We start from the raw sequence: 16,127 nt of genomic DNA, 5'->3' as shown, positions 1-16,127 counted from the left end.
TGCTGGGTACTGTGGAAGCTTGATTTCTCGTATTTTGAGGAAGATCCATATTTTTTTCTAGAAAGACTGGACCAGTTGACATTCCCACCAACAGTGAATTCCCTTCTCTCTGCATCCACATCAGCGCTGGTGGTTCTTTTTGATGTGTGCCAATCTCTGGGGTGTGCGATGATATATCATTGTTGTTTTTATTTGCATCTCCCTGATAATTAGTGATGTAGAGCACCTTTTCTTTTGCCTTTTGGCTATTTGTATTTCTTCTTTGAGGAATGTGATCTTAGGTAAGGTTGACAAATCTCTAATTTCTTGGTTACTTCATTTGTACTAATTAGAAAGTCAGTAGTTCCCTCTTCAAAGTTAGAGCATAAATAAGTGTATGAAAGGACTGTCCCTAATCTCCTAACATGAAGTAATTAATTTACTAAGCAATAAATAATGCATCAGTTTATTGTTTAGTAGATAATACTTTCACTCTTCAGTTTTCCTGTTTTCTAAAATTTTCTTTGTTTAATTCACATTTTTAACCTAAAAAAAAAGTATTTTTTAACTCTGTACAAAGGTTAATTAGTTTGATTTGATTCTGTGTGGTTCTAAAGCATAATCAGATTATAGTTCTAAAAGATATCTTGTCATTTTTAATCTTTTGTTTATTAAACCTGGACTTATATTTAGCCTCACTCTCCTAATCAGATGTTTTTATTTCTCATTTCTATATTTACTCAAGCACCACTACAGCCTGCATTTTTCATTAATAATTTCAGAGACATTATTAGTTAAATAATCATTTCACAAAAAGTGAAACCTTTGTATTTTCCAGAAATTGAAACCACAGTATTATCTTTTATCCGTATCTCCATAATGGAACCACATTTGAGAGAAGGTTGAAAAAAAAATCACATTTGAATGATGACTACTTTTTCTGTGTGAAGTAACTGTATTACTTTTTATGAGAGCGGAACTGGTCAGTATCTCTGCTTCTTTGTAATATAAAATCTGCCTACACTAATTATTGATTACTTGAGGCTCTGAAAATACATTAGTAAAGCAAAAGTAAAGGCCCTCCCGTTGATCATCGATTTGCTCGAGCGGGCCCAGTAACGTCTCCATTGGAGACTTTGTTGTTACTGTGTCTGGCATAATGAATACGTCACGGGGAGCGAGATACTCTCGGTAGCTTGCCGGGCTCTCCGAGAGGGGGAATTGAACTCGGGTCGGCCATGCTGGCCGCTTGTAAGGCAAATGCCCTACCGCTGTGCTATTGCTCATTAACTAGATTGTTTTTATTTACAGCCATAAATTAGCATGACTCAGACTCGGGCATAAGAGTTACCTTTTGAGTTCTTTCCTCCTGAAGCCCCTGCAAGCCCTTTTTATTATCTGTAACCAGGTTTTAGTGGAAATGTTTTCATATTTGTTTATTTACACAGTCAGCTGCAAGCTCCAATCATCCAAGGCTGTGTAAATGTTTACCTCTAAAAAGACAGGCTTGCCTCTGAAATTGGAGACCAAGCTGCTTTGATTCAGGCAAATTGTGAGTGAGCGCCTCTTCCTGGACACTGCTCTTTATCCCTGATGCTCCCAGCTGAAATGCTCCCCCTCCTTCTCACCTCCCTCCCCCCTACCCCCCAGTCCCTGTTGGCTAGCCCCATTCAATACATTGCAGCAGGCTTTGCCTTTTAGGTTTGGTAGTGAAATATGCAAAATCAACTCCATGCTCGGTTAATGATGCTGGAATATACTACTGGCTCTATCATTTGAGAAAATACTGTATTGGATCAGGGTTTAGAGTAGAAAGTTATAAAGCTTTATTTAACATTTTAACAGGAGCTTGCTTATTTATTCATCTGCTCTATAGTTTTATAGTTAGCGCTGTGTAATGTCTCATTTCTGATTCTTAAAATTTTTTTTTCTGGTGAACAGTTTAAAAGTCTCAGTGAAGCAGCTTAAGGGATAAGTTTTCATTGACTTTTAACAGAAACTGGTACTCAGCTTTTGTCTATTTTCTATCACAGTGCCTTATTGGGGCAGAGGACAGGTGAAGGGGAGGTGACAATGGTTAGTATTCCTATTTTTGCATTTTAGTTTTGATCATACTTTCAAGACATATGTTTTGTATCTCTTAGTCGTTGTTATAGAGAACTTCCATCTCAACTTATTCTGCAGATTTTTGCTCTAAACTCATTGTAACCAAAGCAGTGTACTGAACTCAGGATCCGAAGAAGAATAAACATAAACCCTCCCCTTGCTACATTCATCATCTTCCAGAGGAATTGGAAGCAGCTAACATAATTATCAAGTGATTTGATAATGACGGCATTTTACTTAAACCAAAGGGAAGATCAGATGGGGGTAAAATTAAGGGAGGTTGGGTGGTGGGTAGGACGAAAATATGTTTGCTACCCAGTTCTGTGAAATAAATTGTGTGAAAGTGCATTTTTTCGTGCTCTATTCTCTAGCAGTACACTATTTAGGGGCGCAGAGTGGTAGATTAACACTATTAGATGGGTAGATTTATTGAACTTTAATGTGTCAGCTCTAAAATTACAGCCTTCCCTTTATGGATAAGTTAAAATTATCCACACAATAAGAGTCTTTAGGTATGTGGTGACATTGTTCTTTTGCACGAACATATTGGTGATAGCGTTAAAATGTAGAATACACTATATCATAAATGTGTGATGTGTTTTAATAGATGATCCAAAATTTTCCTGGGAATTGAAAATGTGAATCTTTAAATTGTACAGAACTCTATGGAAGAGCTGACATCAATATCATTGAGAGTGAATATTATGTGCCTAGAAATAAGGAAAGCATCAGTAAAGCAGCCATGGCATAAAGAATAGGCTGCTGATGAGAGAATATTTGAAATTTAAAAGATGCCCTAGTATCTTCTGAACATATGGACATAGTTTTCATTCCATGATTATAAATACAATGTTCTGAGATAGATATAGAAGTGGTTTAGTCTGGGTGACATATTCTCAAGGAGTTTACAAGATCGTATTTCAAGCTCTTTGTTCAGATTAGGAAAGTGATTGGCTTGGCATGCCCAAATCTCTCCACCCATTGGGGGGATTAAAAAAAAACAAGATAGCTAAGACACATCTTAAAACTCTTGTTCCAAGTTTTTTAATGTACCCCCAGATCCTGCCATTCTCTTTAGTGGAAGAGTTGGATTATCAGTGAAGCAGGCACCGTCTAATTTGTGGCTTGGGTTTCATCCAGCCGTGGTGATGTGCTCAGATTTGTCACAGTCACTCCTTGTTCCTTGACTGTCCCTTCCCATAGCACTACCGAGTCACACCCACAGCCCAGTTCTCTCTTGTGTTCTCATCATGCAGGTTAGACTTGGATCTTTCTTGGGTTTTCTGTTATGTTGCTTCCATATGGGAGATTTGGAAACGGGGAGAGAAAGTCACAGTGACCCGTGCAGCAACTTTAGCATTGCTCCCTCCCACCCCTCTTTCTCCCTATGGCTCCCTAAGCCGCACACACCCCCGTGTCCCCTTAGAAGCCCCCACGTTTCTTTTCCGTTGTCTCTCGGGTCCATGCCTCAAAGCAGGATTTTGAATAGCTTTGTAAAAACATAATTTTAGGTCATGCTCATTTTCAGTCTTGTAAGTAGCACTCTGTGTCACTACTACAGGGAAACATCTTTTTTTTGTTTCTTATAAAAGAATTATTATTTTTCTTTGTTATAAAGGAATCCTGTTATTGTTTTGTAGCATCCATTTGAAGCTACATGAATTTGCGTGTATGCATATTACTAACAAATACCAAAATAGTAGAAGGGTTTTTATCACAAAGGCAGGACTGCATTTGGTGCCTTTTGAAGTAGATGGACTTTCAAACAATCCTGACATTCAAAAATGGGGCCTTGGGGGATAACTCCAAGCGCAGGGGCACACTCTTTGCAGGAGCCCCAGACTCAGTCCCTGGCACCACATGGTCCCCATGCAACCCTGAAAGTGGCCCCCAAGTACTGAGCCAGGAATAGCCCCTAATAAAAAAAAAAAAACAATGAAAGAAGTTCAGTAGTGGAAACCTCTGCCTAATGCAGGAACTTTGTGAAATGGTTTAATTTGGGGAACAAGGTTATGAGAAAAGTATTTCATTTGTGAAGGGAGGCAACTTTTTAAAAGGAACACTACTTCTCTGACTGGTAATGCTAGCACACACAAGAAATAGTCCGGACTCAAATGAGGTCTTCACAGCCCTGGTTCCTTCATTCTCATTTCTCCATTGCCCTTTCCTCTCAGTCAGTCTCAGTGGCCAGTGTAAAGAGAAGGAGTTCCCTCCTTTACTTTAGATATACAGCAACATTATGGTCATTTTAGAGTTCAGATTTCTATAGGTTCAATCAGCTAGAATATAAAGAGACTTATAAATAGGGATGAAGTATTAGGATCACCTAAAGTTTGATTCATTCAAGAACATTAACTTAAAGAGTCTTTGCATATCATAACCTGCACTCTCTTGGTCCATGTTCTCTCTCTCTCTCTTTCTCTCTCTCCTCTCTGTGTCTCTTTGTCTCTCTCTGTCCCTCTCTTTCTCTCTGTCTCTGTTTGTGTATGTGTCTCTCTATGTCTCTGTCTCTTGTCTCTTTGTCTCTGTGTCTCTGTCCATTTCTCTCTAAGTATGGCACTTTGTGTTGTTAGGTTAGATGGCTCTATCCTGGCAATTTTAGAGTTGCCCTTTTTTCCACCAAGGTAAACAAAACTGAGCAAGCGACAGCGGGATACATATTTTGGATTTCAAAACATTAATATTTAATTATTGAATGAATTTGTGGCTGATTGCCTGACATCAGTGGTCATGAGAAAAATGCCTCTGAGAAAAGAATGGAGAATTCCCAAAGCTACCTGGCATGGAGTTAATTCAGGGCTGAGTAACCATGCACTTCCTAAGCCACATCTGCACACTTTTTTTTTTCTTGAGGTCTTAAGAATGTTGTGCTACACTCAGTACTTTAGGGTTGTGGAAAGAAATCACTAACATGGTATGCACTGGCCTTTCATGATGCTCAGTAAATGAGGTGTTCGAGCGTGGGCTTTTTATTTTAATTAGTGAATTGTTTTAAATCATAAATGAGTAGGATATCTTTGGATGACCTCACTTCTGTAGAGGTCCATGAGAAACTCTTTCCCCAGGTAGATTAATCCAGAAAAATTATAAAACAGTGTACCTCTTTACCTTAAAACTGGAAGCGCATTTATCACCGGTCCCACTTGTCTTCATTTGAAACGACCATTTTTTCTGGATCTTTGTGCCCATCTCTTCTTGCATACGGTTGCATTACACTCACAATGCAAATGTAGTTTTTTCACCATTGAGCATTTGGGTAAGTTACGGATGCATCACTGTAATCACTAAAGATTTGCATTCCGAACCTGTATGTGGTAAGAAAGAGGTGAGAGGAAAGCAAGAAGGCAGAGGGTGGTGGTACAGCTTCACATGCAGGGAGAGGCAGTGGGACAGAGACAGACAGATGCCGTGCTCTCTGTATCAGATTGTTATTGTCAGTGGGCTCAGTTCAAATTAATTATATCCTGCATTCCATCTCTTGCCGAATTACCACTGAACACACACCGTGGTGTTCCTGTGTCTTTTCAGAGTTTCTCCCAACTCGGCTCAGGGGACTGTCATTTCCAGGGACTAAACCTGGGGCTTCCACATATGGAACATATAATTCATTCTGTTGAGCATATCGCCCAGCCCCTGCCTATATTTTTTTAAAAACCACTTGTATTGTTTAATCTGTACTCTTATCTTTCTTTTCCTAATAAGGGGATAGGGGGCGAGCTCTTTTTTTTAAGAAAAACCTTTTTTTTTATTTTAAAGGAGCAACTTTATATGGTAGTGTTTATTTTTTAATCTTTATTTTATTTTATTTTATTTTTTGCTTTTTGGGTCACACCCGGCGATGATCAGGCTCATGCACTCAGGAATTGCTCCTGTCGGTGCTCGGGGGACCATATGGGATGCTGGGAATCGAACCTGTGTCGGCCATGTTGGCTGCGTGCAAGGCAAACGCCCTACCCGCTGTGCTATCGCTCCGTAGATATTTTTTTTTATTAAAAATTTTTTTACTAGTGAGACATTATGAGGTACAGTTGCAGACTTACAGATTTTTGTGCTTGGGTTTCAATTATACAATGATCAAATACCCATCCCTCCACCGGTGCCCATTTCCCACCACCACGGATCCCAGTATCCCTCCCACCCCCCAGCCCCCCATCCCACCCTACCTCTGTGGCAGGGCATTCCCTTTTGTTCTCTGTCTCTTATTGGGTGTTGTGGTTTGCAAAAGAGGCAATGGGTGACAGTCATGTTTAGTCTATAGTCTACTTTCCGCATGCTTCTCCCATCCTGGGAGGATCCTCCCAACACCTTTATTTGGTGTTCCCCTCTTTATCTGAGCTCCCTTTTCCCCTAGTATGTGTGGTTGGCCTCCAAGCCATGGAGTAAAATTCCTGGTACTAATCTCGGCCATAAAGAAAACCTTCTTATTTACATGTTTTTTAGTCATGAAGTTAACCTGTGCTATATCTTTCTCCCCCAATAAGGAAAAAATTCTTTTTTTTTAAGAGCATTTATTTGTTTATGAGTTTCAGGTGCTTACTTAATGGCATTAGAGACACACTTGGCTGTGCTCAGGACTTTTCATTGGCACTCTGCTGAGCAGTCCTGGTGGGACTTAAGGAACCATATGTGGTTCCAAGGATCAAATCTGGGTCATCTGAGTACAAGGCAAGTAAGTGCCTTTCCTGCTGTGCTGTCAGAGCAAGAGAAAGAATTTAATTTAGCATACACATATTTCTGTGAAGAGAGAGTTCTCTATAAGTTAGCCCCCTTTTGTATGTCTCTTACAGTGTTGCATATGATATAGACTGTGTGACAGATTCTCTACGGATAGAAACCCATGCCAGTTATCCCAGTTATTTATAGGAAACATCAGCTAACTGTAGAATATAAAATATTAATTTATCCACCTTTTTTATTTTTTTTAATTTGCCCACCTTTTAATAGAGACTGTCTCATACAGAGTCTTTCCTCACCTCATTTATGAAGGCTTATCTTTTGATTAGGTGCAGAATGCCTTTTTATTATATATTTGTTTTGTTTCTTTAGAGCCTTGTCATATGGCTTTTTTGAATCCTGTTCTGGAGGAATGTTTGAGTCTACAAGTTTTAATATGACCTTGAACTTAAAAACTATAATAGGCACTATAATAGACAAAAATAATACAACTTTTAAATGAATAATAATACAACTTTTAAATGAATATTATATCTGAGTCTCTAAACTGTCGCTTTCTTTCTTGTGCCTTTGTGGATGTTGAGGTAGGTTTTTTTCAATTCTAAGTTAAATCCAAACTCTAAAAAAAATCATCACCAATTAATTCAAACAAGCCCATTATATAGTGAACTATTTGTTGTCTTTGTTTCACTGGAGTCTCATCATAAGAGAACACATTTTGCCTAACTGTACGAAGAAATTTCTCTGTACTTCTGAGTAATTGTGCATTCTGTTTTTGTATTTATTTATATTCGTATAAGTGATATGCCCTGATGTTTCTTTAGGACGAAAAAAAGCTTTGAATAAAACCAAAGTTTTTAAAAATTCCTGATACAGGAAGCAAAAAAGCCAGTACAATTTCTAATTGCCTTTTAGAGTCTCTGAGTTCCCTCATTACCTGTGATTTAAGCTAAAAATGAGGTAATTATAGATAACATCAGTGTTTATCTGGTTGATCTTAGCACCTGCAGTTCTAATGTTGTAGCTTACCCATATCTGGCGCCATACTTTACAGGCTGATGCTGACATACCTGATTTACACTTCTTCTATTTCCAAGGATTTTTTTTAAGTGAGATGTTTCTTGTTCGATGTGGATGGTATTTTTAAAACCATGCCTTTACAGGGGCATAAATGTGCATGCTCTCATTTTCATGGAATGTTAGAATTATGGTATTGTCCTTTCATAAAAATCTTTTTGTTGTTGTTGTTGCTGTTGTTGTTGTTGTTGTTTGGGGGCCACACCTGGTGATGCTCAGGATCTACACCTAGCTCTGAACTCAGGAATCACTCCTGGTGGGCTCAGGGGACCATACAGAATGCGGGGATCAAACTTGGGATGGCCACGTGCAAGACAAGGACCCTACCCCCTGTACTGTCACTCTGGCCCCTCGTTCACAGGCAACTTTTACTAATTTATTTCTATGCATGCTAGAAACAGAGTTAAACTTGCATGGTCTGACTTTTCCCTTTGCCTTTGATAAAGGAAATGCCCAGTTATTACAGCAGCTTTTAAACTGGCATATACAGTGGGACCAGATGCCTTTGTACACAGGTTCAAATTTCTCACCTTGCATTCCCTCACTTTCTACCCATCCGACACTGATTTTACAGCACCTCGGGATCACCTTTATTCTACCCTAGCTTTTGGTTCTGCTTTTAACTCTAGTCACATCTCAAAAATGAGATGATCTAGTAACAACTGGATCATCTCCGGGAACTCCTTACCACACGCTCCTTCTTACATGTTCCTCACTGCTAGACAGATGGTCCTTTCCACTCCCATTTTCCACGACTTATTCATCTTCCCATTCTCTGTTACACTCGGCATTTTTGTTAGTAGTAATTGCCAAAGTAGCTCCTCTTAACCAATTGCTGGTTCTCCTAAGACTGGACTGTAACTAATCACTGAGTTCTTTTTGATGGTTGTAGTTATTTGGTTTTCTTAACTTAGCCCATGTATCCATGGTACCCTGTCCAAATGCCTGAAAATGGTATAGAAACCATAAGATTCAATATAAAATGAGAATTTTCTCTAATATGTCAATCATTCAGAAGTTTGCTAGTTAAGAACTGAGCACACTATTCAGTCATTTATACATTATTTACATTACAAAAGTGCTTAAACAATTTAGAAGCTACTAACTGGTTTCATAATTTTATGTGTATATCTTGGGAAAATATTACATTAAATATTTAATTAGAAATAGGTATCTCTTTATGATTGTCAGCTGTAGTTATTCACTGCATATTCCAGTTGATTTCCATATTTAAAAAAAATAACATTGCTGGAGGTTCGACTACTTTCTTAGAGGGAAGGCAGCGGGTCATTGCTTTGTCTTCTTTGCAATGATCACAGTGGCTCCTAACGTTCATTTTTCACTGGTCAGTATTTTTCCTCAGAGGAGCACTAAAGTAGGCCCAGAGCCCCGCACACAGTGCTTCCAACGTGGCTGTGCCTGCTCTATTAGGCAAAAGAAATAAAACTGGCCCAAAGCTCTCCCTCTCCCATATTTAAATGTTGAATTTGTTTTCAGGGACCTAGTACCTGTAAGACCGAGGACCTGCCAATAGATGGCACTAGTGCTTTGTCAGGAAGCTCCTAAGTCCCAGGTTCTATTTACTTTTGGTTTTGGTTGTGATTGTGGTTTTGGCTTGTGTTTCGGTGGGTTGGGCCAAACCAGTGATACTCAGGGTTTACTCCTCTCTCTGCACTCAGGGATCACCCTGGTGATGCTCTGGGGCCGGGGGGGGGGGGGGAAGGGGGGGGGAAGGGGGGGGAAGGGGGTCGGGGTGGGGAAGGAGGTATATATTCTGTGCAGAACCTTGATGGCGTGCAAAGCAAGCACCTTACCCCCAGTTTACCTTTGTGGTGGGTTTATTTATGTATCTATGCATTTATTTTTGGCCACACCAAGCGGTGCTCAGGACTTACTCCTGCTCTGTGCTCTCGGATCACTCCTGGTAGGGCTCAGGGGAACAAATGGAATGCCAGGGATCCAACCCAGGGTGCAAGGCAAACACCTTCCCCACTAGACTGTCATTCCGGCCCTGTCGTGGGTTATTCTTGGCCAATCACAGCAACTGTTGACTTACCATCTCAGTTCATCTGGTGAAAATTTATTTCTTATCACTTTCCTATGGAAAAAAATCAGAAACCTGATTTTTGACAATAGGAAGGTACATTTAGGTTGCCCAGTGGTCAGAAGCTGTTTGAGTCCTTTGATGTCCCAAGCAGCGTTCTTTAATCTCATGCCTGTAGTGGGCACCTGTCCTGCTCCCCTGCCCCTGCACAGCTGTTACACCCACGGTGTCCAACGGTTTCCACATCTGTGGCCGGCAGTTGAAGACCACCGTTCGAGAGGATCAGATCCCTTCAGGGTTGTCTTGCTTGCTATCCTAGTGGGATGTTTTACCCGATTCTTACTACTTTACCCGCTGCAGAGCTTCTTTTCCTGGGTCTTACTTTCCTTGAAGCACCCTAGGAGTGGCGTCATAGAGATTAGAAGGGATTTATCTCAGAGGCCACAGAGACAGTGAGTAGCGAACGAGGCTTGATCGCCAGCACCGCCTCTGGGAGCGACCCCAGAGCATCACTGAATGTGGCACACAACACAAACAACTGTCACTGTCACGGTCCTCCCATTGTTCATCGATTTGCTCGAGCGGGTCCAGTAACGCCTCCATTGTGGGACTTGTTACTGTGTTTGGCATATTGGATACGTCATGAGTAGCTTGCCAGGCTTTGCCGTGCGGGTGAGATACTCTCGGTAGCTTGCCGGGTTCTCCAAGAAGGGCAGAGGAATTGAACCCGGGTCAGTCGGGCTGGCTATGTGCAAGGCAAACGCCCTACTGCTGTGCTATCGCTCCAGCCCCACAAAAAAAAATAAAGTGATTAGAATATTACATAGAAGTTTTTAATAAGCATTTTAATAGCATCTTTCCCTGCTTTTTTGGCCTTCATAACAATATATCTACATAACTTTCTACTTGTATCTCTGTATACTTGTGCATTTGACTTTAATTTTTGTTAACTAAACTGACAGAAATCCACCGCTGTGTCATCAGGGCTCATTGCTCTTTTCCCGTGTTTCCACCCAGACTCGGGACTAGTCCTCATGTGAGAGTGAAGGAGCTGGCTCTGGGATCCGGTGCCCTCTCCAAGGCTTTCCTATGCTTTTGCAAACCTCTGACAGCTTGGTTCGTGGGGAGTTCACCTTTCAGTTCCTACAAGGGATGAATGTTTTGTATTCCCTACGCTGAGTTTTTAGTTTCAGGCGTGAGTTCTCCCCGATGCCTACTCCCGGGTCATTTCATATTCGACCTCAGTGAGCACCGAAGCTGACTGTGTGAGCACTTTGACCCAGGGATGCAGATACCACAGCTGGGCATCACAAGAACAACAGCAGCAAAGTGAAGGGAGGATGGGGCAGGGGAAGGAAAGAGAACTGTGATCCCAGATGAAGGCCATTGCCAGAGTATTAACTCCCCTGCCCTCCCTGCCCAATAAAAGAACACTTTGCATTGATGTGCCGTAGCTTGACACAGCCATCATAATTTCTTGCTTTTGAAAAACACTGAGCACATAGTTGGCACTAAATATTGGCTATGTGTTTACTCTGCAACCCGGTGCTTTAGCGGAACACTGTTCCCTAGAAGAGAAAGACAACAGATCCCTTTGAGACCTCCCTGCACCTCTGTTGTTAGAGCTCTTCATCAGTTTGGAGAAGTTCTGCCTTAAGTGGAACTTTAAGTACCCGTGAATAAATTTAGATGATTGTGAATTTCTGAGAGAATGTTTCCATTTCACAGGCCTGGGTCTCCTTTTTCTCTTCTCCAACTCTGTAATCAAGACACAGGGTCTTATTTAAGCTAACAAATAATTATCCTTCATTACAGAAGTAGTATGTAACTTGACCTTAAAAGGCTGCTTAACTTGACAAGATGGCAGTGCATCTAGCCACCAGCTGCGGCTCCTCTCTCGCTAGCCTGATACCTGCAAACAGGGGCTGATTTGGCAGGAGGCCGGGGGTGGGGTTCATCTTTACATAGAGCACATCAGGACTTGGGGACCACTTGGTTTCTCATCAGTGGCAAGTCCCTGTGTGTTGAGGGTACATTTGAAGTCAAGGTTTTTTTCTTCGCATATCACAAACTTTTTAACGTAGTTTCTGAGTTCTCGTGAAATCCTCTCGTGTTCTCATGAAATCCTCTCTGACATTGTCTTTGCGTATTTCTAAAAAAGAAAACTTGAATGTCATGAGGTGAGGCTAATATATGAAATTTGGGAAAAGTAGCTGAGGTGTTACAGGCGTGCAGATGGAATGCCTGAAAATTGCATTAGCATGAAAAGGACATCAAGGAAAAAATGAAACTAAGTTTTAAATTCCACACAAAGTTTCGGTGTGTCGAAAATCACAATTGGGTTTTCAGAAAAAATCCCAAATATGGCAGACAAAGGTGTGACTCTGATATATGAAAGACTTCATTCTAGGACCAATAAAGTCCACTAAAATAAAGCAGCATTTGTTATCAAGAAGATTAGCACTGTAGCACTGTCCTCCCATTGTTCGTTGATTTACTCGAGCGGGCACCAGTAACGTCTCCATCGTGAGACTTGTTACTGTTTTTGGCATATCAAATACATCCTGGGTAGCTTTATCACAGATAATTTGCCAGGCTTTGCCATGCGGGCGGAATAGTAGTTTGCCGGCTCTCCAAGAGGGGTGGAAGAATTGAACCCGTGTCAGCCGTGTGCAAGTTTAACACCCTACCCGTTGTGTTACCACTCCAGCTCAAAAAGATTACCATTCTAGGGGGCTGGAGAGATGGCACAGTGGGTAGGGCGCTTGCCTTGCACGCAGCCGACCTAGGTTCGATCCCCAGCATCCCATATGGTTCCCCGAGCACTGCCAGGAGTAATTCCTGAGTGCATGAACCAAGAGTAACTCCTGTGCATCGCTGGGTGTGACCCCAAAAAGAAAAAAAAAAGATTACCATTCTAAAATGTTATATAATGTGCTGAGGACCCTTTTGGGGCCTTGTTGGATGGATTTTAAGTCTCATAACAAGTTTTGAGGTAAATGCTGTTAATATCGCAATTTCACCTTGTGTACGAGGAAAGGAAACAGGCTGTAGGGAATTTTCCAGACGTGCTGCTTGAGTAATCAGCCAGCCAGTCCACCGGTCTAGCGTGTGTGGGTTTTCGTGTATGGCCTATGTGGTCCCAGTACTGGGGCTCCGATGTCTGTCCCCTCAACCACCTCCCTCTACTGCTGAAATTAGCAAAGGAAGGACAAGAAAGGGCTTTTTAAAGGAAGAAGAAATGAAAAGAATCAAGAGCTAAGGGGGAAAAAATTCACTAATGATATAGATCGAAATGAAATATTTGTTTGGAAATGTTTTTGGAGTGGCCGTAGAAATTCATTTCTTCCGTGTGGAGTCAGGAGTGCAGTTGCTCACGGGGTGTTAGCCAGAGGCCCTGCTGGCTGGCTGGGGGGTAAGTGCTCTAGGCAAGGTGGCAGTTTTGCCTGGGACAGCTGGGGCAGGACTACTGCTCTCCCTCTTCAGGGGAGCTCTGTGGAGAATGTACCGTTTCCAGCGTGCTCTGGAAAGAGGGTTTGCAACTTTGAATTGTTGATCAGACCCTTGGTTCCAAGATGGCAGAGAGGGCAAGGGCAAGACTGGAGGTCTGGCCACTGGAAACTTAAAGGCGCTCTCTCGCTCGCTCGCTCTCTCGCTCTCACTCTCGCTCTCATCTCCTTTCTCTCCTCTCTCCCTTTCCTTTTCTTCTCTCTCTCTCCCTTCTCTTCTGTTCTCTTCTGTTCTCTTCTATTCTGCTCTATTCTCTTCTCTCTTCTCTTCTCTTCTCTTCTCTTCTCTTCTCTTCTCTTCTCTTCTCTTCTCTTCTCTTCTCTCTTCCCTGGTTTCTCCCTTCTCTCTCCCCCTCCTCTCCTCTCTATTTCTCTCTCTTTCTCTCTCTTTCTCTCACTCTTGCTCTCTCGCTCTCATCTCCTTTCTCTCCTCTCTCCCCTTTCTTTTCTTCTCTCTCCCTTCCCTTCTGTTCTCTTCTATTCTCTTCTATTCTGTTTTCTTCTATTCTCTTCTCTCTCCTATCTTCTCTTCTCTTCTCTTCTCTTCTCTTCTCTTCTCTTCTCTTCTCTTCTCTTCTCTTCTCTTCCTCTTCCTTCTCTTCTCTCTCCCCTCTCTCCCCCTCCTCTCCTCTCTCTCTCTCTCTCTCTCTCTCTCTCTCTCTCTCTCTCTTCCTCTTTTTTGTTTCTGTCTGGCTTTGAGAAGCACAGAGGCACTCCCAGCTGTACTCGGGGCTCACTCCTGATGGTCCTGAGAGGCCTCGTGCAGTGTTGAGGATTGAACCCCGGTCAGCAGCAGGCCAGGCCAGCACCACCCGCTGTGCTGTCTCTCCATTCCCCCAGTGCTCTCTTTGGAGGAAGTAGCTCTAAAACCACCAGGGTGTTAACTTTGACAGTGACTTTAAATTTTTAAGTTTCCTGAAGTTTTAGGAACTCTGAGAACAACTTGGCAAAACTATACCAGTGGCCTTCAACTGTTGACAAATGACTCTTGATGTTCAGTCCTGCCTAAGATGCAGGGAATATAGGTCTTCTTCCTTTATTCAAACTCAGTAAATGGTTTGGGACAATTAATTTCCAATTGTTCCCCAGTAGAGCAGATTTACTTGTATATTAATGAGGCACAGGTGTTAGGCCCCTGGTGTCTGCTTGCCTGGGAGGCATATTTCAGTTGTTTATCTGCTCAGCCATAGGTACTGCAAGGTACTCAAGCTTGCCTTTAACAGTTTTTACAGTGAGGATTTTTAATTTTTTGATGTTTTTTTTCAAATTTGCTTGCACCTGTTAAAATTTTAAAACTGATCATGTAGAAAGAAGTTGTAGAGAATTTAATAGTAAATGGCAGTAAAAGTTAAAGAAAGTGGTCTTCTATTATATTTAACTGCCCAGCCTGACATTAAAGAGAAATGGGTTCATTGAAACAGATATTTCATGTGAGAAGCCATTATAATCAAGGATAGATTTTTTGTTGTGTATTTTTGGAGCCGGCATGCCTTTGTCAATGGCTTAAGCAGCCATATACTTCTATTAATATTCATTTCATTTTTTTCTTGTTTATTCACTGAACTGCACTACCAACATTTTAGAGGAAATGGAATAGCCTCCATAGACATTATGAATTTCAGTAGCTGGCGTAATTATAGCGATCTACATATTCATTAAATCTACAGAACTCTGTCCAAAAAGACAGCCATGCATTCAGAAACAGTACACAACCAAATATATACGTTTTAAAAGTTGCATTTCTTCGACTTGTTTCAAATTAATTTCCTGTGGCACTCCTCTTCAAGCAGAAGAATTTTAACAAAAGGATCCCCATGCTTTGGTTTCTTGCATATAGGAAAGAATGGGAAGAACTATTTGTAAACAACAATTACTTGGCAACAATAAGGCAGAAGGGGATTAATGGGCAGCTGAGAAGCAGCAGGTTCCGCAGCATTTGCTGGAAGGTAAGAAGAAAATATTTATTTACAGTTTGTGGTTGCAGTGTATCAACACATTACCTGATGCCCTGGAAGATTAACCATGCAGAGAATCATGAATTTTCCACGACTCTTCACTCTCAATTTTTGGGGGGCATCCATGTTTATCTTCATGGGACATTTTCGTACCAGATTGAACCAGCGTCATCCTGAGAGACTGGTGTTAGTAACAGGGTCATTGGAAAGCCTGTCTTTTCATCTCCGCTGATGAGAAACAATTCAGCCACCACCTTTACCTTCCCCAGAGTTTTTTGCCGAAGTCCTGAAGCTGGGCATGAGGAAAAGAGAATGAGCTTTCACAGGTTCCTCTTATATCAGATGTCATTATTTAGTCATTCTTCTGGTGTTCGTTACGGATAGCAGGTGGAAGAGATGTTGCATCTTTTGTTTTCTTTTTTTTTCCCCCGGGAACCCAAAGTGAAGGGCTGGCAGGACAAGTGGTAGGAAATTGGGTCAGTCTCCTTGCCAGAGAAAGGACCATTGATTACCACAACCAGTACTGAGAATCTACAGCTTTCTTTTTAATTACTTGGAAATATTGCCCCTTTTTGTTCTCTTAAAATGAATTCATTTAGCTCCAGACTCGTTTTGAAAATTACTTGTATCGAAAGGTTGTAGGGTTTATCTGCATAAATTGAACAAATGGAGTCTGCAAGTGAAGACAGTAAGAGGCACATGATGTATTAGACAGTTTTAGATTTAATAATTTAGATTTAATAATTAAAATACATTTTTCTTCTCTTCGATGCAGGCAGTAAA

The 16,127-nt window shown here is 41.3% G+C and overlaps 1 protein-coding gene across 1 annotated transcript in view; it reads left to right on the top strand.

The window, feature by feature from the left end:
* TBC1D5 (TBC1 domain family member 5) overlaps window positions 1-16,127 on the top strand; it is a 568,371-nt gene that overhangs the window by 307,299 nt on the left and 244,945 nt on the right. The window contains exon 6 of the mRNA XM_056129598.1: window positions 15,227-15,335. Coding sequence (XP_055985573.1) covers window positions 15,227-15,335 — 109 coding nt within the window. The remainder of the gene's footprint in view (window positions 1-15,226; window positions 15,336-16,127) is intronic.

The sequence above is a fragment of the Sorex fumeus genome, unplaced genomic scaffold, assembly GCF_029834395.1.
Source record: "Sorex fumeus unplaced genomic scaffold, SorFum_2.1 ptg000072l, whole genome shotgun sequence".
Taxonomy (NCBI): Eukaryota; Metazoa; Chordata; class Mammalia; order Eulipotyphla; family Soricidae; genus Sorex; species Sorex fumeus.
Note: the sequence above shows the minus strand (reverse complement) of the source record. Positions and strands in the feature narration are given on the sequence as shown.